The sequence below is a fragment of the Varanus komodoensis genome, unplaced genomic scaffold, assembly GCF_004798865.1.
Source record: "Varanus komodoensis strain SLA01 unplaced genomic scaffold, ASM479886v1 scaffold20_1, whole genome shotgun sequence".
NCBI classification, from domain to species: Eukaryota; Metazoa; Chordata; class Lepidosauria; order Squamata; family Varanidae; genus Varanus; species Varanus komodoensis.
The window spans coordinates 19,255,479-19,283,011 of record NW_025335587.1 but is presented as its reverse complement, the minus strand read 5'-3'; the positions used below and the strand labels follow the sequence as shown (position 1 = coordinate 19,283,011).

The following is a 27,533-nucleotide window of genomic DNA, read 5'->3' as shown; positions in this document are numbered from 1 at the left end:
TGACCGTATGCCATATACTGGAACAAATTGAAAGCATTTGTAATACATTGAAAGCAATGCTGTAATACAGTATGGATTTGACAAGTCTGTTGGTGTTGTTTTTTAATTAAACTGACACAATAGGGTGCCTTGAATTTGCTTGTTCTGGACTCATTTTCTCCATGTATGAGCAAGATGGTAGCTGCCATCTTGTTCAGGACAGAGGGTTTTGATAACTACCACTAATTGTGTAATCTGTAAAGGAATTGTGCATGGTTGTCTTATTCTCACGCTGTTAATGAAACCACCTGCAACTGCACCCAAGGGTGAGGGTGTCAGGGAAATGGCCCAGTTGGTGTAACGCACTGGAGCTTAGAACGGATTGTTGAACATGAGAGGATCGCAGCATGCACCTGGAGCCATATTGAATATGCAAACCCACCCACTGCAAAGTTGTGTTGTGTGAAATTCCTTTAAAATTCGGACCAAAGTGTGACATCCAGAGTGGACATTGCCCCCCCCCCCAAAATAGCACTGAAGTCCCCAGCCTCCGCTGAATAAAGCCCTATGCAGCACAGGCCTGCTGCACTGTTCTACCTAGGTCATAGTCACAGAAGCAGGAACCAGAAGAACCAGTCAAACAGCAAGTTTTTTTGGTGATGTGCAAAAAAATGTCTCCAGCTTACAGCAATGCTATGACTAATCGTCCTCCAAAATGCCCTGTCCCTGACGGTCTGGCTCAGCTCTTGGACATGCCAGGCTGGGGCTCCCTTTGAGGAACTGACCAGTCCCAGAACGGTTCTTCCCCTTCTGCCTTCGACTTTTCCTGACACGATTGTAATGTTTCCTCAAAAGGAAGCCGCTGGGTTTCATTTGGCATATTGGATTATTTAATTCCTGTCTATGCCGCCCCATAACCCGAAGGGTCATTCGTTGTTGCACGTGCTTTATTCAACGAATGGAGAGAGAAGAGGGACGGAGGGCAGCCCGCAGTGGGCTTCAGGAAGCCGACTGAGCATGCGCGAGATTCGATGCCTCCTTTTTCTCCTCCCTCCCTTTATAGAATAGACTTTTCAAATGAGATCGCACAATGGTGGCCAGCTTCTGGGTTTCTTTACACTCCAAATTTTTGAATCCTAGATAGAGGAGAGACATTCTATCCTAATCGGAAGTGATGGAGGAAGCCAAGATTTTAATGTAACTGGATGCGCAAGTGACCGCCTCTGACTCGCTGGACAGTTTTATTTGGCTGAAGAGGCAGGAACGGTACCGAAAAGATGCCGGGTTCGGGCGCACAGAACAAAGGGAAACGCACACATTGCAGGACTAACCCGTTTCTGTCTTTGCATTGAATGGCGCCCTGACACACTGATGCGTCCCGTACCACTTCCATTTTTCATGCATCTGCAGCTCTGGCGAGCGACTTCGGTGAGCCATTTTTCTAGCCTCGCCTTGCGCAGAATCGCGCTCGGGCGGTGGAAGAAATAACCAGATGGAAACCGTCCTCGGCAAATCAGAGGGACGCACGGACGCGCGCGGCAGCCGCTCTTCACCTTTCCTAGCTCTACGGCCGCAAAAGGACGCCAGGCGCGCTCCGCGGCGCCGCGGTTGGAGCGGATTGGCTGCTCGCGCCGCCCCGAGGCGGGCGGCCTGTCCCGGCGCCTGCGCGGGGCCCCTTTCCGCCCGCCTCGGGCGCTTGCGGCAGCGAGCCTAGCGCGGAGACGCGCCCGCTCGCACCGGCGGCGAGGATGGTGGGCGCCACCGCGGCGCAAGGCCCCGTGGGCTTGCACGAGCTGCTGCTGGCCGGGGTGGAGGGCGGCGGCGCGAGCACGGCCCCCGCCGCGACTACCGCCGCCCCCGCCCCCGCCGCCGCGACTGCTGCCGCCGGCACGACTGCCGCCACCGCGCCCGGCAGCGGCGGCAACGCCGGACCGCGGGGGGCGACGCCCGGGGAAGACGAGGAGGTGTGCGTGGTGGGCATCTTCGGCAAGACCGCCTTGCAGCTCAGCTCGGAGAAGGCGGCCTTGGTGAACACGGTGTGCGACCGGCAAGTCTTCCCTCTCTTCCAGCGGGACGGAGAGGCCAGAACATCGGCCGGAGGCGGCGGCGGCGGCGGCGGCGGTAGCGGAGGTGTAGATCCAGCAGCCGATTCTTCCCCCCCTCCTTCCCCCACCTCTGTTTCTTCCTCCTCTTCCTCCTCCTCCTCCTCCTCTTCCTCCTCCACCTCCTCCTCCGCCTTCTCTACTTCCTCTGCCTGCCAAGGCGACTACAACCTCCTGCAAGCCTACTATAGCCAGGAATGCAAAGTGCTCTACCTGGTGCTCACATCCATCTGTGACAGCCACCAGCTGCTGCAGGCGTGCAAAGACCTGGATGCCATGGGAGACGCCCGGGGGGGCCCTGGCGGCCCCGGGGTTCACTCGGCCCAGGGCAGCTCCCTGATGCCCCACGCCGAGGCCCACGAGTTCTGGAAGCACCAGGAGAAACTGCACTGCCTGAGCCTGCTCTACCTCTTTTCCGTCTGCCACATCCTGCTGATGGTGCACCCCACCTGCTCCTTCGACATCACCTACGACCGCGTCTTCCGGGCCCTGGACGGTCTGCGCCAGAAGGTCCTGCCCTCCCTCAAGGCGGCTATCAAGGACTGTCCCGTGGGCAAAGACTGGAAGCTCAACTGCCGCCCGTGCCCTCCGCGGCTCCTCTTCCTTTTCCACCTCAACGGGGCCCTGAAAGTCGAGCCCCCGCCAGGCCGGGGGCAGGAGCTGTGCAGCCACCCGGAGAAACCTCCCCCCAAGAAGCACTCCCCCAAGCGGCGGCTGCAGCATGCCTTGGAGGACCAAATCTACCGCATCTTCCGCAAGAGCCGTGTGCTGACCAACCAGAGCATCAACTGCCTCTTCACCGTTCCGGCCAACCAGGCCTTTGTCTACATTGTGGCTGGCGGGCCCCAGGAAGGCGATGACCCCCTGGCAGTGCTGCTGGACCAGCTGCGGGGCAACTGCACCCGCCGTGAGGCAGAGTCCTCCTTGACGCCCGCCCTGGCGGGGCCGAGGCGCTACCAGCTGATGCGGCACGGGCGGCAGCAGCTCTCCTTCCAGGCAGAGAGCAGCAGCAGCGTCAGCTCCTCGGGCCAGCTGGTGGACTGCACCTTGAAGGAGTTCCTCTTCCAGCACGTGGAGCTGGTCCTTGGCAAGAAGGGCTTTGACGACAGCGTGGGCCGGAATCCGCAGCCCTCCCACTTCGAGCTGCCCACCTACCAGAAGTGGGTGGCCACCGCACTGAAGCTTTACGAGGTGGCCCTCGAGGGCAAAGAAGGGGACGCCTCCTCCCTCACTGGGGAGCTGACCTCCAAGATTATGAGCAGCATGAAGGTCCTGGAGGGCTACCTTGACATCGACACCAAGTTCTCGGAAAACCGCTGCCAGAAGGCCCTGCCCCTGGCCCACAGCGCCTACCAGTCCAACCTGCCGCACAACTACACCATGACGGTGCACAAGAACCAGCTGGCCCAGGCCTTGCGGGTGTACAGCCAGCACGCCCGGGGCCCAGCCTTCCACAAGTACGCCCTCCAGCTCCACGAGGACTGCTACAAGTTCTGGAGCAACGGGCACCAGCTGTGCGAGGAGAGGAGCTTGACTGACCAGCACTGTGTCCATAAATTCCACTTGCTCCCCAAGTCAGGTAGGTTTATGCTGCTCTGTGCTGGGAAATGTGCGGGGAAACAGTGCCCTGCGGTCCAGTAGCACGTTATGTGCACATGCCTCACTGAATGTTATGCAGAAGATGGTTCTTTGCCTGTTTTGTTGCTGCTGCTGTCCTTGGACGATCACTTTACATTTCTAGTCCTCTTTGACCTTCATAATAATATGCAGTCAGCATCTGTTAGATTATAAACATCCAGAGTGTTTGAGGGACTAAAGATGGAACATCTAGTGTGGTGTATCTTTTTACCATTTGAGAACTGAATAATGTACTTGTATATCTATGTCTGTTTGGGTTCTTAAATATGCCTTCTCCTGAAAGCTCGAAGTGAGTATAAAATATTTGGGATAATAACCAGGGCTTGCATCACACCCAGAAGATAGACTTGGTCTTGTTGAATGATTGCCACATGTTTTCTCAAGGGAGTAAAAGCATGCTCGTGCTCTCTTTTAAGTTGTGGGGGAAGGAAGTTGAGATTCCCATGATGGTGATGGTGATGATATTCATCTTTTAAAGTAGTAAAATCGGTGTGCTTTGATGGCTTTTTTTTCAGGGGAGAAGCCCGAACCAGACAGGAACCCTCCAGTGCTGTATCATAACAGCCGGGCTCGCTGCACTAGTGCCTGCAATTGTGGCAGAAAACAGGCTCCCCGAGATGACCCTTTCGACATCAAAGCGGCCAATTACGACTTCTACCAGGTGATCACTGCCAACTGTCCCAAAGACTGCAGCACCTTAGCTAAATAGCTGAGCCTCTGTTGGTCACAAAATAAAAGCGTTGCTTGCACTTTTTGGACCAGATTGTACTAAGACCGGACACTGCATACGAAAAAAAATCAGGTGCACTTTGGAACAGGAAAAACTGCTGCAGTTCCCAGGATGCTCTAGCTAGCCATGCTCTTGGGGGCTAGGTGGGATTTCTGGGACCTTATTTCCATCTAAATGTTAATACATTTGCACCCTGAATAAATAAATATATTAAAACTTTTATAAGTTGTATTCTAAAAAAAAAAGTTTGATGAAAGCTCTGCAAAATCATTTTGATCAGTACACGAAATAACAAGAAATATTTATGTTGGAGGGGTGCAATCTGTGTTTGTGAGAGAGGATTTCTGTCCATTATTAAAACATTGCAAGGTGCAATCCTGCTACCCTGCTACCTATAGTTTATCACTATAGAATGGGGTCTGTAGGAATCTTGCAGTCTCCAGGAGTCTTGCAGCCCACATCCTTGGGTGCCATCCAATGGAACACGCAGGTGCAAGCAGGGAGAGGAAGAAAAGCTTCCAGGGGTCTTGTTGCTAGGGGCTCTAGTGAGTTTGGGCCCTGGACTGCTGCCCAGCCAGGCCCAGCCAGGCCAGGCCCTGATGCCAGCAACCTGTTCTGACACTCCTTCCTATCCTGTTTTTCCGCAGCTCCTGGAAGAGAAGTGTTGCGGGAAGCTGGACCATATCAATTTCCCCGTGTTCCAGCCAAGCACACCAGACCCGGCGCCAGCCAAGAATGAGGCATCATCCAGCCCTCCAGAAGGCGAAGCTGAGAAACTGAAGGAGAAGGAGCCACAGACTCAAGGGGAGAGCACCAGCTTGAGTCTTGCTCTCAGTCTGGGCCAGTCCACAGACAGCCTGGGGACCTACCCAGCTGACCCACAAGGTGGAGGGAACAACACAGAGGCTCACGGGCAGGCAGTGGAATCCAAAAGCGAGAAGCGGCCAAGCTTGGTGGACCGCCAAGCCTCGACAGTTGAGTACTTGCCTGGGATGCTTCATTCGAATTGTCCCAAGGGGCTCCTGCCCAAATTCTCCAGCTGGTCCCTGGTCAAGCTCGGCCCGGCCAAGGCATACAACTTCCACACTGGCTTAGACCAGCAGGGTTTCATCCTAGGCACGAACTATTTAATGCCTTGGGACGTGGTCATCCGGACACGGACAGACGAGGAGGGTGACCTGGACACCAATTCCTGGCCAGCACCCAACAAGGCCATCCCCGGGAAGAGAAGTTCAGTGGTCATGGGGAGAGGGCGGCGACGAGATGATGTGGCCCGGGCCTTCGTGGGATTCGAGTACGAGGATGCTCGTGGCCGGCGGTTCATGTGCTCGGGGCCCGAGAAAGTCATGAAGGTGATGGGCGGGGGGCCGAAGGAATCGGCCCTCAAGGCCCTCAATTCTGATATGCCTCTCTACATCCTGTCATCCAATCCGGGGCGAGGCCTGAAGCCCCACTATGCTCAGCTAATGAGGCTCTTCGTGGTGGTCCCAGATGCTCCACTTCAGATAATACTAACACCACAGGTGAGAATTCAGGGCTGTCACTAAGGCCTTTGGGGAGAGATTCACCAGTAACTTCTTCTCAATGAACCGTGTGAATTCTTTGCCGTTTAAAGATCTTTCGCTTATTTTCTCATGTAAGTATTTTTATGCCGCTGCTCAGTCATAGCAGCTCCTGGAGTGGCTTACATAGCACCAGTAAAAGTCCCTGCCCTGCAGGGTTACCATCGAAGACATAGCACAAGAAAAAACAGGTGAGGAGGGAAGAGGTATAAAAAATACAGGGCTGCTGGAATGGGCCTGTACTTTCTGTCCTTTGGCCCATTCTGCTAGAATCCAGAACTGCAGGTGTGGTGCTTAGTGTGTTGGAGTGACATTCAGGAGATCTCATTCTAGTCCCCGCTTGGCCATGAAGCTCACCGGGTAACTTTGGGCCAGTTCCTGACTCTCACTCTAGCCTACTTCACAGGGTTGTTGGGTGGATAAAAGGGAGAGGAGGAAGGCATTCTGCTCCTTGCAAGAAGAAAAGAGGTGGGATATACATGCAGTAATAATGACATCAACATGAGTCATCTGGAGCCAGATATTCTTTCTGGCAAGAAGGGGAAAGTGAGCTCAGTTTACAGGGCCAAGTTGGTCAACGCTTTGGCTTGGTAGTATTTCTGGATAGCAGGGGCTGCAGCCTCTCCATAGCCCTCGCAAGGCAGTGCATCCTTTGGAGAAGGTGGGCAGCAGACGTGCTCTGATGATTGTTTCCTTTCGACCCCTAGATTCAGCCAGGGCCGCCTCCATGCCCGGTGTTTTACCCTGAGAAACAAGAGATCACGCTCCCTCCTGACGGACTCTGGGTCCTTCGGTTTCCTTACGCCTACGTGACGGAACGGGGGCCTTGTTTCCCTCCCAAGGAAAACCAGCAGCTGATGAGTTACAAGGTGGTTCGAGGAATACTAAAAGCTGTAGTACAGTAGGACGTTTTGGAACTTGCTGTTGAAATTCTTTCATTTCTCTTGACTTCCCTCCCCCGTCCCCTACCAAATTTGAATGATGGATTTTGATTACAAAGAGCTGACAATTTGACAGCAATCACTGTTTCAATTTTTCTCAAGCCACTGCCCATAAAGCCCTCGGTATTGAAACTGTACATGATGTGCCGAGTCCTATCAATGATGGAAAGTAGGTTAGCACTGGGGCGACCTTTAAGTTCTGGCCTCCACAGGGCTATGGATCCAAATGAAGAAAGGGGAAAATAAAGCATAAAAGCTTACCTTCTGTTAAATCATTACTGTTCTCTGTTGCTTGTATACAAGTGGAACGTGCCCCAAAAGAATGCAGGAATGTTTCTGTTCACAGTGCCAGGCAGGCCTTCTTCCGGTCAAAGGGCTCCGGCAGGTCAATTCATCATCACCCTTGCCTCTTAGCTCTCCATTTGGCTTTTCAAACAAACACTCAGCATTCCATGGTTCTGAATCTGTTTGGCTATTTTGTGCGCAGGAGGGAGAGTGTCACATTTTGGGGTTCCCACCAACATAAGCTGTTTTCTCCAGTGGCCCCTTTTCTGCCCCGTTTCAGTCAGCACACAGCATCTGAATTTGCTGTTAAAGGGAGTGATGATATAATGAAAGAGAATGGTCTGAAAAAGAAGTAAGATGTGTTGCATTAAAGTCCCACTTTGAGTACTGTTGTTTAATATTTGTATCCTGCTCTATTAACCAGATATACATTTCTATAAGGCGGCACATTACAAAAAGGGGAAGCACTGCAAAAGTTAAAATATAGCACCAAAGTATTTTTGTAAGAACCATAAAAAGTAGCACTGCCACTACCAAGAAGGCCCTGTCATTGTGTCTAGTTACTCAGTCACTTATTGTAATGGCTTAGAAAGTAGGACCTCTAAAGCCATCTTAAACCCAGCCCAGTTACACTAGAATCAGTATTCTGAAAGTCGGAGAGATTTGGAGCAGCTTAGGTGAATCTTCTCTTGAGAACTAACAGACCCAGGGTTGTGAACAGACTTCTAGAAGGCACATAGAAAGGGATGGTGGCATGCATGCAGGCAAGGGTCTGTGCTACATATTTGAACCGAGGGGCCCAAATTAGATGCTTCAACGCATAAGCACAATTGTGGAGACTGGAGGGATTACACAGTTGTGAAGGAGAAGGCAACCTGCACATGCTTAGAAGCACTTTGTGCCCAAATTTATCCCTGGTTTTCAGAAATAGATTCCAACTTTGATCCCTTAGAAATGAAAGACTAAATATACTGGGATTTGGTTTTTTACTTGTGTTGCAGAATGATCCCATTCCTGTGTTAATTCACTACTTAGCTCTTAAACACACTATCACAAAATAGAGACAAGAAAAAGTCCTACAATCCCAATATTCCCCTGCCAGATGGGAGTTTTAGGCCTTCTCTGCTGTCTAAATATGCATTGGATTGCATATTTAGACCCTGGATGCACTTTGACCTTGGAGTCTCTGGGTTAAAAGCCTGAAAGTGTCCTCTGCACATGTTCAGAGACACAGAGCCTGTGAGGTGCCAGGACTATGTGAAATGATGTATGCAACTAGATTTTTAGGTTCTCTTTATGAATCAAAAAACAAAGGAGAATCAATGCAGATAGAAGGGGGAGTATTGATATAACATAGGAAAGTCAAATAGGAGATGGCTTGGCTCCAGAAAGCAAGTCCCAGCCTTGAGTATACAAGAACTGGGCAGGCCTGTCAAGGACAAGGCATTTTGGAGGGCTACCTTTCCATAAGTCTGTGATAACTTGACAGCACGTAACTATGGCATGCCAGTTTCCTTAATGAAACCATCCTACTGTGGGATATGTATGCTTTTGGGAGCCCCGGTTATGTAAATGCTTTTTCTCCTTCAGAAAGCCATCATCCTCGTCTCAAATTGCACTTTCAATGAGACGTTAATTTTAATAACCTAAACCATGACTTGAAATTTTCAGTGTACGCCACTTAGAAATTTTACCATTCTTCGTAGTCAACAAGACAAATATTTTCCCACCTAGGCTATTTTAGAAAATTTTCGAAAAATACAACTTTGTTGTTGTTGCTAGAACACCACACCACAGCTCGCCCGTAAGAAAACAAAGGTTTGTGACCGCGTCGCCTCAGAGAGTAGTAGTTATGCCATCCCCACCGAAATGCCGGCACGTAATTGGTTGCCGCCCGGCAAATGCTTCCTAGGGATTGGTTGGACTTGCCCGTCACTCCAAAGGAGGCGGGGAGAGGACGAGCAAAGGACAGAGTGACCGTTATTTCCGTGGGCCGGGCTGTGGCGTCATAGGCACGGCCACACCCCGCGCGGCGGCTCAATCTCGTCCTCGCGCTCCTGAAGCCGCGCGCGCCACTCACCCGCTGCGACCAATCAGCGCGGCGCGCCCCAAGACGGGGGCGGAGAGAGGGCGCGCGCGGCGTCCGCCATTGGTGCCTGCGCAGCCGGAGTGGGCGGGCCCGGCGGCGCGAGGGGCGGCTTTGCTCCGCCCACCGCTTAAATCCCTTCAGTCAGAAGAGGCCGGCGAGCGGGGCGGTCGGGCTGCGGCGGCCGCTGCTTCTCCCCCACGGCTCGTCCCGCGACCATGGCAGCCGCCTTCTACCTCCTCTCCACGCTGGGCGGCTACCTCGTCGCCTCGGCCCTGCTGCTGAAATTCCCGTGCTTGCTGCACCGGCCGAAGCGCCAGCGCTTCCGATGCCGGCACATCTCGCATCGCGGCGGTGAGCAGCGGCCCGACGCCGCTTATTCTCTTTATTGTGTGCGCCTTTTCCGATGTGTGTGTATTTATATATAATATACGTCGGTACAGATGTTCTCCCACCGGTGCATTTAAAGTAAGCGTTTGTGGGGGCAGATGGTTAAGCGGGAGGGCAAAAAGGAGAAGAAAGAAAGCCTCTCCCTAGAAAAGGTGGGATTTTATGTGAGGGATTGAATGAAGATTCCTTGAACCGCTATTTCATATGATTGGCTGCCTCAAGTGCCTTTTCTTTTTTGCCGGAAACGTGGGAAATAAAATAAAACATGCATTGTTTATAAATAGATTTGCCCTTCCCCAATAACATTCTCTTCCTCGCTCCATTTATTTGTATTTAAGGAAATAATTTATATTTCCTTTGCCTTTTATTTGTTTTTAGATATGCAATTTAAGTAATTTACGTTTACGATTTTATTTGTAAATAATTTTATACCTCTGTCCATTGCATTTAAATAGGTAATTGATCTTTGTTTCCTTTTTCTTGTATTCAGATGAATTCACCTTTGTCTCCTTTTTAATTTGCATTTTTCTTTCATTTGTGTGTCTTTTATTCAAATACAAAAAAAAGGAGAGTAATATGGGAGGGGAGGGGGAAGGGCAGTTTTGTTTATGAGGGAGACACATAAAATTAATAAATAGAATTGTGGAGGGAAATATTCAGCGATGTGTATCCAGTCAAGAGATGCTCTTGGAGCAGAATTTGGGGTGGCCACACAGAGGGAAGAGAACCAGCCAATCTGAGGGGTGGCTTGCTTTTTTTCCCTTAAAGTGTGGGCCGAAGGGATCAACACAAGCTCTGAGTTACTGTGGTTTCTGTGGAGCCCCATGCAAAAGCTCTGTGAATTCACCACGATCTGCTTAAGCCCAGGTGGATCATTGCAAGGCAATGGGTAGCAATGGCCTGGCCCAAGAGAGGGGGAGAGTATTGTGGGATGGGGGCAGGGAACAAATATGGAGCAAGAGAAAGTAAACAAGATTCTGCAGGGTCAGCAGAGCAAGAGCTGGGAGAGGGAGAACATCCAATTCTGTGGAGAAGGGTGGGCAAGTGAAGATACGTATTGACTGTGCAGATGTGCCGTGATCTGTTTGCAACCGAGAGCTGACTTTTCCGGAGGGGAATAGCACTGAGGGACAGGCATGACGAACGGAGGGACAGAAGCTGCAGGGAAGGGAGCAGGGATGAGAACAACCTGCTTCTCATCCTCTCTCACATGAGAGAAGACAAGACGTGTATCGATCGCCGTGGGACTAGCACCTAGCGCATCCGATGGAGTGGGCTCTTGTCTCTGCAGCCTGATAAATCCGTTCGCCTCCAAGGTGCCACAAGGCTCTTTGTTGTGTTTGCTGAAACAGACTGAAGTCTGCATCCTCATCTCTGGGGCTGAACTGTTGTAACCCTGTGTAAATTATCCTATTTAATGTACGGGAGTGATGGTTGGGATGGCTGTGGCTTTCTCCCCCCACCCCCCGCCACAAATGACCTTGAAATCTACCTCCCTCCCTCCTCCCACAAGAAAAGGGGTGGGAATTGCTCCTTTCCTGTTCACTCCCCTGCCCCCCCCCAACAGAAAGCCACTTCAGTGGTTAACAGGTAAGGCTTGCTGTGATATATGGCAATATGCAGACTATTATTTTGTTATTTATATATTATCCTATTGTCATTATCCTAGGGATGCTTCTCTTTTCCAGCTCAGACTGCCTCCCATCCACACACAATTTCTGAAACGGGGCTAGCTTTGCTTCCTGAAGTTCACCCCATTGCATTTTGCATCCCCCTCCATCCTTTGTTTGCTTTCTTCCTCCCCACAAGCCCCTCCTTCTTGTCAACTATCTGCTTTGCTTCAGATATGAAACACATGTTTGAGATTTTGCAACCTTTCTCTCTGTTTATTTTCCTAAAGCTGTTCCCTTTCCTTTGGCTCCTCCAGTATCATATTTTGCTTCTGTCGCCCTCTGCTCTCTTGTCAACCATCCGTTCAGGTTGGGGGCGATCTCAAATTGTCGAGTGAGTTTGCACAACACAGTAATCTGGCCTGTGAATAAACCATGCAGTATGGCTTGCTTTTGGAACAACCCGTTACGTACCCAGCTGATCGTCCGACTTACCAAAGGATCCTGCCATCTGCCCCCATCAATGTTGCCTTCAGCACCTGCTCTCCCTGCACTGATCATGTCCCTTTTTATTCCTGGTTTAATTTGATTTTTTTCTGCCTTTCCACTGCTAAATGAGTGAGCAGCACTTTAGAGTGGCTCTAAAGACCCTAACCTATCAGTGGCTTATGACACTTCAGGAGGCATCTTCTTATTCTGTTCCCTTTCTATCCTGCCTTTTTTCCTCTTGCAAGGAACTCAAGGTAGGTTACATGATCCTCTTCTGTCTCTTCATTTTATCATCTCAACAACCCTTTGAGGGAGTTAGGACTGGTCACAGATTCTCAGCCTAATGCCACCAGTGAGCTTCATGGCCATGGGCAAGTGAAGACTAGAACTTATATTTTGGAACTAAGGTGCACAGTTTGTTTCTTTTTTATTCTGCTCCTATGTAAGTGCACTCCTATGGTTGCCCAAAATATAGGCATTAAGCTGGTGGAGCTCCATACAGGTTGCTTTGCACATTGGCCAGGCAAGGCTCCAGATTTTGAATAGCCAGGGAATACACCTGTGTAGAACCAGAAAGAAAAATGCAAATGGAATTGTGCACATTTATGTCCTCATTTTCGAAAGGGTAATAAGGCAGTGAGGCAGCTGGGAGTGTTTGTTTCTCTTTCCAGTTGCCCTACTGGTGGCTTCCCCCAGTATCCTCCCGGGTTTCAACAACACAGTGACCCATGAGGGGTTCACAACCACATACAACAAGTCACGGGTTCTCAGGGTACCTTGTTGCCTAAAACTGTGGAATGCGGTCTCTGTTCTGATGATGAGGCAGCCCACCATGGCTGCTTATCCATGGTAAGTTGTGCATTCTGTGGCATTGTCCTTGAGAGACTGGTTTTGGCAGAGAGAGGTCAGCAAAGTCAGGGGGAAGTTGGTAGTGGACCGGTTTGTGGATGATAAATGAACTGGAGTGAATTTTGCTCTGTGTAGTGGATATTTCGATGGGATTATTTCTTGCCTCAGGTCCTACAAAAGCATCAGAAAAGCAATAAACTAATCCTTTGCTGGACCATCCCCCAGACTTCTTTTGAACTCTCTGTAACTTGCCTTGTACTGATGCGTACTTTTGTGTTTCTGGGCTTGGTTGTATAATTATACTTCTGTGGTATATGCACATAAGGGAATTATTTGCTGCTGCCCCTCATTTTTACAGTAAGCTGTTAATCCCTAGACACAACAGATTTGAGTATAATGTGCTAGCTGTCTCAAAGCTGAATGCAAACTTCCAAACACTTTTCATGGTAAAAGGGTGTTCAGAAGCCTAAAAGGGGTAAGATGTGCGAGTACCAAGTTTTCTCCTTAGAGGGATTGCTAATCATAACTCTCAGTTACAAAAGAGAAACCGTGTAGCTTACCCTTAGTGATATATTACACAGACCTCTTGTGCATCTTATTAATTGCCTAAGTAATTGTATCAGTCAATGGCATTTAAAAGATGAACCTTTCCCAAGGGATTTTGCTTGAGTCACTTTTCTAATCTATTACGCATGTAAATAGCCAAGGAGCTTTTAAACGAAAGGATATGGGTGCACAGAATCTGCACTGCGGTCTTGAGCTGTTAATACTTGTCTTTGACACTGAACCACTCCTACTTAAATGGTAGTGGTTTGTGTGGTTTCCACACATCTCAAGGAATGAATGTTTAGACTTTGCTACACAAGAGCAGATGTGATCAGAACAAAGTTATGGCCTTTTCTGAAGTGAAATGTTTGTTTTGCTTGGTCCCTCAAGCCAACAGAATCACACGCAACATGTAATTTTAACCCTGGGAGAAAATGTTTTGTATTAGATGTTGGATTCAGATGCTTAAGTCTTACCTCTGTGCAAGTATCAGGGTTCCACAGTTCTGCCATCACAGAGGCAGCTCATGGCCCAGTCCATGCAGGAAAAAAGTCCTATAATTCCCAGCATGCCTCAGCCAGCACTGTTGATTGGGCCACACTTGGAGTTGTATTCTGTCTAAACATGCAGAACATTGTGCCTCTAGTGACCAGACTTCAGGGGCTTTGTTGTTGCTCTGTTCCTGACCATCTGCTTGTATTCATATTATTCTACCTGCTGAACCTGGAATATACCTGAAACCCATCTGGTTAAAGCTTCCTCTGCAAAACCTTTCCTGGCTCACATCCTTATATTCATTTACTAGTTGTAATAGCAATAAAACTGGGGCAGCTTCCTCATCCATGTTACACTTTCATCCATTTGCAATCTTGAACTGTTGTCTTTAGGCATATTACTGTTTTATGAGCAGAGATGATGATTCTTTATAGAAGGAGGGCAAAAGTAAGAGGCAATCAGGCAATACATTTTTATTCCGCTCACTATCTCTATTCTGAACAGTTTATGTAATTCTGAAAGAATAAAAAGACTGTACACAATAAATCAATAGGTAGGGTTACTTATTTGCAATATGTGAATGCCTTCTGTTCTGATGAATAGTGTTCTTAGTTTACTGCCTTTTTATTTTTGTAGTTGTTGGCTGCAGGGCTCACCTTCAGTATAAAGGCACCCTTGTGTCCTGCCTACAATCGAATGCAGAAATCAAACCATGACTCATTTTGATTTTCCAAATTGAGTTCTTGAAGTGCTTCAGTTTATGTGTCTGTTTATAAGCCTTGTGTACAAATCTCCATCTATTCTCTGTAGACAGTGCTATAGTGAAAAACACTGTGTTCTTGAATATAAGTAGCTGAGTCCTCCACTCTGTGTTAGTGCTAAATCCATTATCCCAGTGTGAATAGTCTTTTGTTTTGTTTTGTTTAGATTTGCTAAGGGAGCAGTGTGCAAATTACTTACTTTGGAGTAGATCTGAATGAGAAACTCTAGAATTAAGTTGCATGCCAGGAGGGCTTGGTGACAGAACTGCTGAATAACTTACAAATCAGAGACCTTTGCTTTCAACTGTTGCAAACAGAACATGTTTTGTCAGGAACCATTGGTTGTAGTATCATTACTGGACACATAGCCCTGGGACCCGTAGCTTCAGGGGCAAGTCTGGAAAGCGATCCGTCTCCAGCTCATGTCTAATTGTAAGACAGTTCCATTTGTTCAAGACATAGGTCATCTATTAGTAATGAAGATTATGGTCCTCCCCAGGTTATGTGTCTGTTGGTTTAAAATAGCACCTCTGTCTCCTGAGGTGCCATTTTGATTATACCAGAACACTCATGTCTAATAGCTCCGTTGACATGAGTAGCACTTGCGATAATCAAACACTGTAGGGGTATAATTGTTCTTTTATATTGTCTCTTAGTTGGAACAGTTTCTTTTACTCTTTCTATCCCCTTCCTCTCTAAAGAACAAAGCAGCGCGAACATGGCAGGAGAGAGGCTGCTACTCATCTAGGTCACATTGCGTTGGAGTTGAATTACAGAGGTAGAGGTATAAGATCAGCCAGTAAGTCACCTGAATCCTTGGCCCTCTTATTTGAACCCATGTGCTGCATGTTCTAGGTTTGATCCCCAGTTGGACACCGTGATTCAGTTCTCTGAAATGTGGAAGTATCGAGCCGAGAGTGTTCATATCTTGTGCCCAATATGCACTGTTTTTGGTTTTTGCAGAGAGCTAATGTAGCCAAGTGGCTTCAAGACTGTGCGGAAAACCAGGTAGGGAGAGCTTTCCCATCACTTCTGCTGAGCTTTTGAAAATGGAAGACAAAACCGGAGATTCTGGGGATTGAACCTGGGGCCTTCTGCATGTCAAATGCGTGCCCTGCAGCTCAGATTTCCTCTCAGCCTTGCAGTCATGATCTCGGGCTCGAAGTGCATGTGGCATTACATTTAATATATACGTATTTTAAAAATGCAGACCTCATCCGCTGGAAGGGTGATAATTATCCAGATCACATGGGGGGTTTCACTTCTCGCTATGGCCTTGTAGAAAGTCCCTCTTCTGAAACTACTGTGTGCATTGGCACCGAAGGGGAGTTTCATCCGAGTACAAATAGCGGCTTCAGAGGAGTAGCTGCAGCGAGAGAAAAAAGTTAACTTCTCCATCTCGCCCTCATGTGATCCTGATCAATATTACTACCCCCACCCAGTCCCAAGCTACTGCTATTCCCATCTCCCAAGAGGTGCACATTACACAGACACGTCTCACATCAGGCTTTAGCCAAGCCTTGTATCTTGATAGGTACGCTTACTATACAGAAGGTTATCAGGATTGTCAGGTGAGTATGTATGAAGTGCTCTGAATGCTTGAAAGTGCTTCCTGAAGTCTAAATTCCCTTCATAAAAAATAGTATCTTCTAGTCAGAATATTTAGGCCTAGATTTTATTATATTTATATCCTACAATTCTTCCTGCAAGAAACCCAAGGTAGGTGAGTATTGTGAGAGAGAGAGAAAATGTGTTTATTTCTTATACCCATATCCTGCCTTGCCTCTAAGGAGCCCAAGACGGCATGCCTACTCCTCCTCCATTTTTCTCCTCACAACACTCTGGTGAGGGAGGTTGAAGTCATCCAGTGAGCTCCATGGGGACTAAAACCTAGATATTCTAAGTTCCAGTCTAACCTCTATACTGTGCTGTCTCTCCAGTGAATAAACTATTCAGTGTGTTATGCCTGAAATAGTTGTGCGTATTTTAATTTAAAGCCAATATCTAAAGATTTGGAAGGTATTTTTAACCAGGAGCACTTAATGTTTCCAGGAGATATCAGGAAAGTTTCTCTCTGAGCTCTGTGCAGCTTGAAACATGTTTATTTCATTTTTTTTTCTTGCAGGAAACCCAAGTTAGTTTACATAACCCTCTTTCCCCAACGTCAGCCAATGAGCATCTCGGCCAGGCCCCTGAACCCAGATCTCCTGAATCCCAGCCCAGCACTCGGGTCTCTGTGCCACACTGGCTCTCAGCAGCTCCAGATCCGAAAGTAGCTGAGGTCTTTCGTTAGTTTTCCAGTTGAACTTGCACCATCCTCTTGTAGAGATAGGAACATGTGAGGGGTGAAACATGGCTATTTCCTGTAGAAATGCTGATTGGATTATCAGTGCCGATAGTGATATGTGTAGATACAGCTGTTCTCAAGCTATTTTGTAAGATGGTTTCATGTCGTGAACACACATTATAACCATCCATCATCATCATCGTATGTGTGGCTGTGTTAAATCTGTGACAACAGGGCACTAAAAGTGATTTAGAGACAGTGACCCTGGTGTTCCTTCCACACTAAGCAAATCCCCTGGTATCTCAAAGGATTGCCAACAATCTTACGCATATTCTGTTGGGCTTAATATAGGTGTTGTGGAATGTGGGAATCAGCATGCCTTCCTTTATTTTGTGTGAATCCTGTGGCACTTTATAGATCGAGACGTTTCTCGTGGCGTAATCATTCTTTCATTAACAAGTATTATTACTGAGCAGCTGCAGGCTCTGTGGTGGCCAGAGAGCCTCTTTTCTTTTCACTCTGGGTATCTCGGATGCAGTGACTCACCTGCAATCTCTCCGGCAAATTGCAGATGCATTAACTCTCTTTCTGTGAGTGATCTTTTAATTCAAATTCAATTCTTTGAATGCTGTTTCTCATGTAACAAGAATAACAGCAGCCATGCATCGGAGAGAGGAAACAGTACGTTCAGTGATGGGACCTTCAAGGTGTGCTGAACTACAAGAATAATTTTAGAATATAATCCTTAGGGATTAAACCCTCAAACTAGCTAACAAGGTCTGAATGTGCTGAGGGCATGGGCTGCTGACTATTGAAAGAAAACTGAAAATCTGGAGCAATAGGGGGGTAGAGAACGGATATTAAACAGTTAGAGCATCTCATTATCCCGATAGGTAACACATTTATTTATACAGACATTCATGCACACACATATTTATAAGCCACCTAGAACAGCCAAGGCACATGTTAGATGTTAGTTTAAATATCCCTATGGGCAGAAGGGAGAGCTGCTCATAGAAATCTGAAGAGTTGCAATATTAGAATGTCGCTGCGGCTGGGACTCGTTCAGTCCACCCAGAAACCCCACAAAGTCCATAATGGCCCGATGGGGACTGTATGCTCAGTAGCCGCAGTGTGCTGACTGGCTGCAGAGCAGGCACAGAAAACTGGGGAGAAGAAATGGCTGAACGGAAGCCCCTGACAGCGTGATATTTTGTTTCAGAACCCCAGTTGCTCCCTGTTTCCCGTATTAAGCGCAATTGCCATTACTTACTTGCAAAGGCAGCACTTCCCAGACAAGGGAAAAGTAGGAATGGATCTGAGGGAGCTACGATTCGACGACTGAGATGGTGGCGGTGGGACACAGATGGGAAGTCAGGCCAGAGGACGAGGGCATGTCATCGAGGAGGGCATAGCTGACCTGAGCAATGCCCACCCGCACTTCAGGCCGCAGCTTTTGTTTCTGTGCAGAGCTCAGACGTATCCAGGATAAGAAAAGTTGCAGTTAGGACGCTTTTCAACAGAAATTGGCTGCTAACAATAAGAGTCGATGGGAATTTGACTATCTCTGAGCAAAACAAGATAATACAGTGTTTCTCAGTCTCTTTTCTGAACTGTACCCCCTGAGCAACATAGCAACTTAACACATGTGCTTATGCCATATGTCCACCTCATTCAGTTTTAAATTCGCTCTGAATGCGCTGCATCTTACGATATGTGCGTCAAGTATATTTTTCAGACTGGATCTTTAGTTGCCTCTGATGGATGTATTTCAAACGCATCAGGTCTGACAATCTCTTACTAGACTCTTAGGAGGGGAAGAAGAATGGAACAGCTTGTGTACTAATTGCCTTTTTTATCCCATTCCCACCCCACTAAGTAGCTACTGCAGTAACATCTTATTTGCAGAAAGTTTCGCATAATCTGTTTTGTCTAGGCTAACTATTTGAAACAGGTGGTACATGGTTATACATAATAACAGAAACATTGTATGTGTAAGGAAATAGTTCAGTATTGTGACCTTGCTTCGTTACAGCACGGACTGCATATTAAGTGGCTTTAATTTGGCAGCAGCCCACCTCCCAGAAGCTTTCCATCAGCTTATTCCTTCATTTTCTGTAATTTTGCTGCAGTAATTGGCAAGAATTTTTACCAGGCTCATGCCCCTCTGACTTGGCAGTGGCTGTGCAGGGAATCTAGGTCCTCAGGGAAAGCTGCATGAAGACAAAGACACATTTTGCCAGAATTGTTCATTAGATAATTTAACCAGATAATTAAGTTTGGTGTTGCTGCATGTAATGTTTGGATGGTGTTACATCAATGTAAAAAAAAGTAGGATAGAAAACACTTTCTGGAGACTTGCTCAATTTCTAGAATTGTTTTCAAGTCCATAGTATCTCTGAATCATTGTGCTGCTTGAATCATTAGCATGAAATCCTATATACTGTATATTTATAAGTTGTTTCCACAAGGGCAGTCTTGCCTTTTGTGACAGACCATCCTGATCGCAAAATTCATGAAACTTGCAAAGAAGTCACTGTTGGGTAGCTTTAGAATTTGCAACTTTGAGCCTTTTATCTCTTGAAATGCTGGGCCCTGCTCAGTATAAGTTTAAACAAAGTCTTCACTATTTTTTTAAAAAGTCTATTTGCTTCCACAGGTGCTGGAGAAAATCTGGAAAATACCATGGCAGCTTTTCGCCAGTGAGTATAAAGCTGACCTTTATCCAGGCTTGCCTACAGAGACTTATGTGCTGCATGGCCAGTTATTCTTGGATAACAATTGTTTAATTTCAGCTTGATTCCTCCCCATATTCAAGGAGCTAATTCCAAAGAGAGCCCTGCTTATCTGGGGGTCCCGTTTCACAGCACATGGGTGAGGGGAGAGTTGAGGTGCATATCCAGGATGGGCCTGTCATTCATCCCCACCCTCAGCCATGGGGATATGGACAGCATTCTCACATGCTGCAGAAACACAGTGTCCTGAGAGGCCTGGGCGATAACAGGCTAGGCAGCAGGTCTAAAACCCTGCAGTTCCTGTTCACGTATCAACACGAGCATCTGAGCATCCCTTGAATGGGAACTTCGTTTGCTTTCCGAAAGGAGGACATCTAGTTTCAGGGTCGGCCCCTTCAGTTCAGGGAGGCAGGATCTAGGTTTCAGCCAGAAAAGGAGGAGCCTATCTCTCCAACTTCCGATCTTCTCATTGCAGTCAAAGTTCACTTCTTGCAACCCCTACATTGCCCAGGTGCCCCCCTCCCGGGGGGGGGGAGAGATCAAATAAAGATGTGAGGCAGGATTCCCTTCGCTTTCTTGGCCAGCTTCCACATTCACCTGTAGCAGAATTCCCCTCTTTTCCTCTCCCTCCTGCCGGCCAATTCAGATAATGCTTTTTCTCTTGGTATTTTGGGGAAATAGTATTGTGTGTGTTGTTCAGAGGAAAATGGTATACAAGTTACGACTTGCCTGAGATCACTTGCTTTAAGATTGACATCTGAAACTAGAACCCAGGGGACAAGATTAAGTTTTCCTTGAACCAACGCATAATACTGCCTTTGTTTTGTTTTTTTGTTAGCACTCGCTTTTTAGCAATACTTATGCATTGCACATTCAAAGAACAAAACATGTAGGTTATTTACTCCATAAATATTTTAATATTTTTGAAGATGTGTAAACCTCATGGCAATTCTTGTCATTAGGATCAGGATGCTGATCCTAAAAGGTGGCCTTTATGTTGGCATATCTCAAAGCTTTCCTGCATGGGTCTGTCTGTCTCTCATTCTCCCTCCCTCCCTCCCTCACCCCCCCCCCATCACTCTTGGGGGAAAAAACACCAGAGGTCAGTGGGAAGGCAGCTGTTCAATGGGTCAAAATGGACCGATCATGCTGCTGTCCTTGGATGTCTCTTGCAGTGAAAAAGTACGCTGCAAAGCTCAGAGAATCATCAAGCTGGCTTTCCTCTTGGGAGTTTCAGCCAAGTTTGACCCTGGTTGTGCATTAACACTTGCGGTTCAGTTTCCAGATTTCAAAGCCCATGCTCCCCTTGGGCTTTATAGAATATACTTCTGGTTAAATGGGCCTGTTTGCATGTGGGCAAGCAGCCTGGCGCAGATACCGCAAGTGGCACGGGCAGTGGCAGGAGGCTGTGGCAGACCTTTGACAGGGAACGCCAATTCGCGGGGGGCCTGATGCTAGCAGAGACGGGCTGGCACAGCCGCGTAGCTCCCTCCCTCTCCTGCCTGCTCCTCAGCCAGTGCTTCCCTATAACTGCAGCCTTCTTAGGTATGTTGACTGGACTGGAAACATGAATACTTCTGGCTTGAATACTGTCAGACCTAACAGACAATCTGGCTGTGACGGATTTAATGCGTTGAGTTTGCATTTTCCTTAGAAAATATTTTCTTGCTCAGCTTGCTCCTGGTTATGAAGTGCAGTACATCAGTCCCAGGGGCCAAAAATGACTCTCCAGGATTCCTTTGAAATGCACACCTTTTCTCTGGCTCCCCCACCTTTCCCCAACCACTAGTGGTTCAGCTTCTCAGTTTTTGTGCATTTTTCTGAAAGGTTGACATGCCTCTCAGAAGATTTAGTTACTGACAATAAGAACTCTAAAACAGGCCAGCATTTCTATTCCCTCCCCTCCCACCTTTTGCATTTGGCACCACTTCCCATTGGGATGTGGGCCCCAAGAACATCTTCAAAATGCACTTAATCCCTTGGCCTGAAAGAGACTCTGCACCCCTGCTTTAGAGTGCTGGAACATTTCAGTTAATGACACACAAGGGTATACCGCAATCAGCTGTGTACTTGTTCAGCAGTCAGCTTTCCATTCTTTTAGGCTTGCTATACACACCTTCGTCATTGCTCTGCTATCTGCATGGGGCTCTTTTACAGTAAAAGACAGACCAAAAAGTCCTGCTGTGTAAAAAAGAAAAAGAAAATAAAAGGGTGTAGCCTTGCAAGTTCTTAAAATGAACTGTGCATAATAATCACCTTGGGTCATTAATTGCTTTGTGTAAGACTTGTAGCTTATAATTTACGACCTACATGCTCTGCAGTAACTTCATTTCAGGTACTGAGGGGCACTTGGCAGCAGTTCAAAAGGTGAGTGGGCTGCCGGTGAGCATCAGCATCCTGGAGACAGCAGGGAGTGGAAATACTTTCTTCCTAAGGCCTGCCAAGTTTCCCTTTACAGAGTGGCAAATCACAGCAAATTTCTCAGCAGGGAACTAGGAGAAAAAACAGACACGGTTCTTGGTGGGGGAATTCTGATTAGATCAAGGAATTGACTTCCCAGCCCACCCCCAATTCTTTCATTGTACTTGATCTTGTCAACCATTAGAGCCACCTCTTCCAGTGTGTTTGGCAGGGCCACCCTTGGGTAGGGCTATTGAAAGGTGTCCTGGGACTTTTCATCTCCACTGCAGTTAAGCACGGTGGGATTAACTGCTGAATTTAGTGTGCAAAAACCGGAAGCCAAGTAATCTAATACAAATATAAAATTCCAATAAATTAATACACCCAGCAGGCCCAGTGGTTAAGGGTAAGGGGAGGGGTCATCTGGTGAGCCCCAGAGACCTGACTTGGGACCTCAGGCTTGAGGTCACCCAACCCCGGTCTAGAAGTTGCAGGCATAGACATTTGGCTCAGTTGGCATCACAGGGCCAGTCTCCTGGGTTCTTGTTCAGCTCCAATCACCACCTCTGCCAGGTGTTGGCCATGAGCCTGTGCAATGTACCTGGATTCCTGCTCCGTTTAGCTTCCTCTGCCGTATCTTCAACTTTAGCATCAAAGCGTACACAGAATAACAACCATGTCTTCAGTAACAACTTAGTACGACTACCAAAAGAGTGGAGGTTTGCTTAGCTTGGCTGGCTTTAGTGTTGCTTGTACAATATTGAAGCAAGAGCTCATTCGTGCCTTTACCAAGACCTCTGGAAAGGAAGTGGGGACTTAGGTCAGCCTCACGCTTTGCACAAGCACAGAGTGTCTTAGATCGCATACAGTGAGGATGAGCAGCCAGGGTAGAAATTGCTCCTTGGTTACCAATATAGGGAGCCAGTAAAGCCTTACTCCCAGGTGTGGCCAGCCAGCTGCTAGAACACCCTGAGAAGGCATAGCTCTGGTTTTACAGTCTTCTCAGTTGTTAGCACTGTTTTTTATTTAGACTCAGCTGTGTGGCCTAAGAACCGCAAGTAACCCGTGCACACTGTGGTCGTCCTTGGACTGGAAACAGAGCGTCTGTTAAAGGGGGAAGCTGTCTTGTGCCCCAGCGTGAGGTTTATGTTTGTTCTCTCTCCCTTCAGCGCAGTTAATGTGGGGACTGATATGCTGGAACTCGACTGCCATTTGACAAAGGATGAGCAAGTTGTGGTGTCTCATGACGAGAACCTGAAACGATCCACAGGGGTGGATGTCAATATATCTGACCTCAAATACTCTGTAAGTTGAACACCCTCCTCCTGTCTCTCTTACTCAGTCCCTTATCTAAAGCTTAGAAAACAGTTGGCAGTCGGATTAATGTAAATTAAAACTGGGAAAATTGAGAAAGGCAATCAGGCCCCCACAGCCTTGCAAATTGTCTCCCCTGCTGAGACTTGCAGTGTAGCTAAGCATGGAGAACCAAACTCCCAATTTTAAAAATGCAAAGCCCTTGTGTATTGGGATATTAATAGCTTGACAAATCTGTTTATTACTTTAAAAGAAATTAGATTGTGCAACTCAAATGTTAAGTTCATATTTGCTTGTTTCAGAACTTCTTAGTGTGCTTTTGAGCATCTCTGAACATCCATGAGGAGCTAGTTTCTCTACATGTGAAAGCTGAGGTGCTTATAGTTCTAAAGGACACAAGCTTCTCCAAACACCTTTGATGTTTGAATGCTCTCTGCCCCATCACAAAGACATCAGAATGCCTGTAGCCTCAGGGTTAAACAGATGGTGTCATACATGTTGTCCATTTGCTCTACCAAGGATCACGTCTGTAATTTTTTTTTTCTGGCTTCTGAACTCCATTTGTATGTGAAGCAGGCAATGGGCCCCAACTACAGGGCAGCAGATGGAATACTGTGTTCCGGGGGCAGCCTCACATTCACATCTTGCCAGCACATCCCTCAGCAAGGAACTCCAGAACTCCAGTCTGTTAACACTTCCATGGTGGAGACCACCCAGTTCTGTCTTGTCCTTTCACAGCTGCAGGGATTTTCTGGGCCTTTCAAGCTTGTTTTCCTCCTTAAGAGGCTTTTCTGTTCCCCCGCCCCCCACTATGAGTTTAGTTAAGCAGGTAAAGGAAACCTAAATCTTGTCTTAATTCCACTTTTATGAATTCCTTACTTAATTTCTTACATCGGAACTTAATTTATTTAGTTCATCAGTTCCTCTGTTTAGAGATCTTTTGAAAAGTTGATTTCTATTCTAACCCTCAACAAAGTCTGTATTTTGAGTTACCATTTTTCTTTATTTCTAATGTTCCTTTCTCTGCCAGTATTAGCCATGTTCCTGTGACTTTACATCTAAGCACTGGATCTTCCTTCTCAAAAGTGAACTTTGATTATAGGGTTGGCAGATGGTTTGGAGCCAAGCAGCTTCTGGATGCTGGGCTCTCCTAGTTTTACAGCTATGTATTTGTGTGCATTTGAGTTAATATTTCATTACTTCTTTTCAAAGGAACTCCCACCATACCTCTGCAGACTGGATGTAACTTTTCAGAAAGGTAATCTGTAGCTTTCATTTTTTTTCTCACAATTAATTTCTTGCTATATACAGGTTTTCATAACTGGAATTTGCCATGCTATCATGCCTGCATTATTTCTGATTTGGTTTTTTATATGTTCAAAGCAGCTTACTTCAGAATAAAATAGAACCACACGACCGTATAAAAACCACATACAAATTAAAAGCCAGACAACAGTGTTAAAAATGACAGAAACAATACAGAGAGTCAACTTGGCCATAAAATGACTTCTGACATGTTAGAAAATGTTTTCTTGTTGCAAAGAGGGGAGAGAAGGTGCTGTGCTGTCTTGGAACCCGAATGTTAGGTGGTGCATTGGAGTGAATTCCATTTAATTCAGCTGCTCTTACTCCCAACTGAATGTGGCTCACGTGTTCCAGGAGTTTCTGTGCTGGCCTGTATTTGGATTTTTTAAATTCTTGTAATAGCCCTGCAACAGAGGTTATAATTGTTTGCCTAAAGTGCTCTTCATATTTAAAGCATTTTCTTACTCTGCTCCTCAGCAGAAAGCCTAAGACAGCATCTCAGATCAGATCAATACCCACCAGACAGTCCTTGACTGCTTGCTTCAAGTCTAAAAGTCAAAAGGAAAAGAGATAAGGAGCAAAGAACGGGCAGGAAGCAAATGCAGGCACTCGTTCTTTTTTATTTAACTTCCTTCGCTTGCGTGCTGCCCCATTAGCCACAGGTTCCCTTGTGAAGCTTTTAAGGACCATCACAGATGCAAATACCGGAGGGAAAGAAGGGGCTTGGTTGAGCTGGATTCCTGGCAGACTGTTCAACGGCCCTGCAGGCCCCTCTGTTGTGCTGCTAGTCCAAACTGGATGCTTCTCCCTCAGTTACTGTCGAATCTGTTTTATCTTTCCCTGGTGGAGCTTGTTCAGTTCCTTCTTCCTGTATGTATAAGATCCAAATGTCCATTTATCAAATTTCTTTACTACTGCTTTTGAAATTTGTTGAATTCCATTGCCAGACGTTGCAGAATTAGGTACAGGTTCCAACAGGCATGCATTTTGATAGCACACTCTACCATATTGATGTGAAGGGAGGACTAGACTCCTGTTTGATCAGTGAATAGATTGGCTTACAAGAAGGTGGTGTCCAAACTCAACAGGTCCCACAAGGGGGCCGAGCCCATGCATATGATGCACAGAGACCACAGAGAAGTTCATATCCTGTTTGGATTAGGTGCCTTGCCCTCTGCTACACTTTTAATATGGCGATAATATTGGTCTAGCTCAAAGTTAGCAGGATCCGGAGAGAGACTTACTTCTGAGTAGATGCATTTAGGATCAGGGTATTTCCAGGAAAACCTTCATGCTAAAGAGGGCAAGGCTGTGTGAAGGGGACTCTAACATTTTTAAAGGAAGATAACTGCGATCATTGGTTTCCCGAAAATGAGTCTATGCAGCTATCCTCATCAGAAACCTCTGATGTAAAAGGAGGGGTACTAACAAAGTGGTCAAGCAGGTGTTTTGCAGGCTGAGGAAGATTCCTGTCTGGGTACTTTGTCTGGGTCATTGCCGGTCAGCATAGAGCAGGGAATTTTGACCCCACGACTAGTTTTGAGCACAAGAACTAGACCGCGTTAATAGTCCCTTCTGCACATGCGACTGCTCCTGGTTACCCCAAGCCCTTTTCATTTGAGCAGGGAGGTTTTATTTTCCCATTGCAACCATTACACAGTTGGAGGTTAGCGATCTTTGCTCTGCTGTAGATTGGCCTACAGTTAGGAGGTCTACTGGTAAATTCATACCTGCCTTCGGCCCAGCCCTACCATAGATAACATTGAACTGAATGAGCCGGTGGTTTGATGTTCAATATGGCAGCTTTTTATAGTCCCTCAGTAGCAGATCCTGACTTGCTGCCACCTGGTGTGTTTGAAACAACCCTGGTTCTTTCAGTTGCATATGACAATCACTGGCACATGCCCCAGTAGCAACCCAGTTCTGCTCGTGTCCTTCAGAGTGCCACTGTGAGGGTGAAGACAAGCGCATCCCTTTGCTCAAGGAAGTGTTTGAGGCCTTCCCGCACACACCAATCAACGTAGACATCAAGGTGAACAATGACTTGCTGATTAAGAAGGTGAGTCCCTCTGCCTAAGCCTGTGTCCTGACAGCACCAAATCGGAGAAAGATTGGCTCTCTTGCTTTGGAGACCAGTGTCCTGGGGGCTAAATTAATGATTTAGCACAACGTCCTTGTGCTTCAAAAGCCAGCATGCTCACACATCCCTTTGGGAAAGGACATCAGGGTATTGTTGCTGAAAGCAGCTGGATTATATTTATTCATCAAAGCATCCCTACAAAAACAGGGCACAAATCTCCATTTCTTTTTTGATCCCAGGTTTCGGAACTGGTGAGCTTTTACAAAAGAGAACATTTGACTGTTTGGGGAAGTGTCAGCCACGAAGTTGTAGAAAAGTGTCACAAAGAGGTATGTGACCCAGAATGCCTCTGTGGTAAATTTCTCCTCTAAACCGTTTTATGTTGCTCGTCAGGAAAATGCCTATTTCTCATTTTATCCTCCATCTCCCTCCCCCATTTTATCCTCAGAGCAACCCTGTGAGGTGGGTTAGGCTAAGAGTATGATTAGACCCGGGTCGCCCAATTGGGTCTGTGGCAGGGTGGGAATCAGAACCAAGACCTCCAGTCAGACAAGGACTCTGTCACACACTCCATCTTGCTTACCGTTTCATCTGCCCCATGTCAACTTTCTCTCCTGTTTGGCTAAAATTACAAGTTTATCTTCAGGGACATTTGAAAACATGCCTATATTTCCACTTGAGCTGGTGGACTGAGATTTCTTTTGGTCAGCTTGGCTTGGTTTTTCAGAAATCCTTAAAAAAACCCCAAAACATATGTTTTGCTTTTTGACCAAATCCTGGATGGTACTTGGGTGTGAGTGAGATAACAGGGCAAAACCGCCAAAGACCGGGGCTACTGTTTGTCAGCCCCCAGAAGGCCTTGCAGTTCTGCGGCTCGTGCACCATCGGAACAAGAGATCTATTAGGTTCAGGGTCACACCACCAACCAGAACAGGCTAAAGCTTGGCAG

The 27,533-nt window shown here is 47.1% G+C and overlaps 2 protein-coding genes across 4 annotated transcripts in view; both read left to right on the top strand.

Annotated features, from left to right (window-relative positions):
* Positions 1 to 1,715: 1,715 nt before the first annotated feature.
* On the top strand, positions 1,716 to 7,635 carry SMG8 (SMG8 nonsense mediated mRNA decay factor). The gene is made up of 4 exons (XM_044430444.1): positions 1,716 to 3,660; positions 4,235 to 4,380; positions 5,097 to 5,972; positions 6,719 to 7,635. The coding sequence occupies exons 1-4, from the start codon at positions 1,728 to 1,730 to the stop codon at positions 6,914 to 6,916; spliced, it is 3,153 nt and encodes a 1,050-aa protein (XP_044286379.1). The 5' UTR covers positions 1,716 to 1,727; the 3' UTR covers positions 6,917 to 7,635.
* A 1,833-nt stretch (positions 7,636 to 9,468) lies between these two features.
* The window catches only part of GDPD1 (glycerophosphodiester phosphodiesterase domain containing 1), a 28,874-nt gene continuing 10,809 nt past the window's right edge, over positions 9,469 to 27,533 (top strand). For all 3 annotated transcript variants that reach the window (XR_006414750.1, XR_006414751.1, XM_044430311.1), the window contains exons 1-6: positions 9,469 to 9,677; positions 19,410 to 19,452; positions 23,055 to 23,190; positions 24,412 to 24,457; positions 26,445 to 26,563; positions 26,824 to 26,913. Coding sequence is in view for 1 of the 3 variants with exons in the window: in XM_044430311.1 (XP_044286246.1) it covers positions 9,542 to 9,677; positions 19,410 to 19,452; positions 23,055 to 23,190; positions 24,412 to 24,457; positions 26,445 to 26,563; positions 26,824 to 26,913 (570 nt within the window). In the remaining 2 variants the exon portion in view is untranslated. The remainder of the gene's footprint in view (positions 9,678 to 19,409; positions 19,453 to 23,054; positions 23,191 to 24,411; positions 24,458 to 26,444; positions 26,564 to 26,823; positions 26,914 to 27,533) is intronic.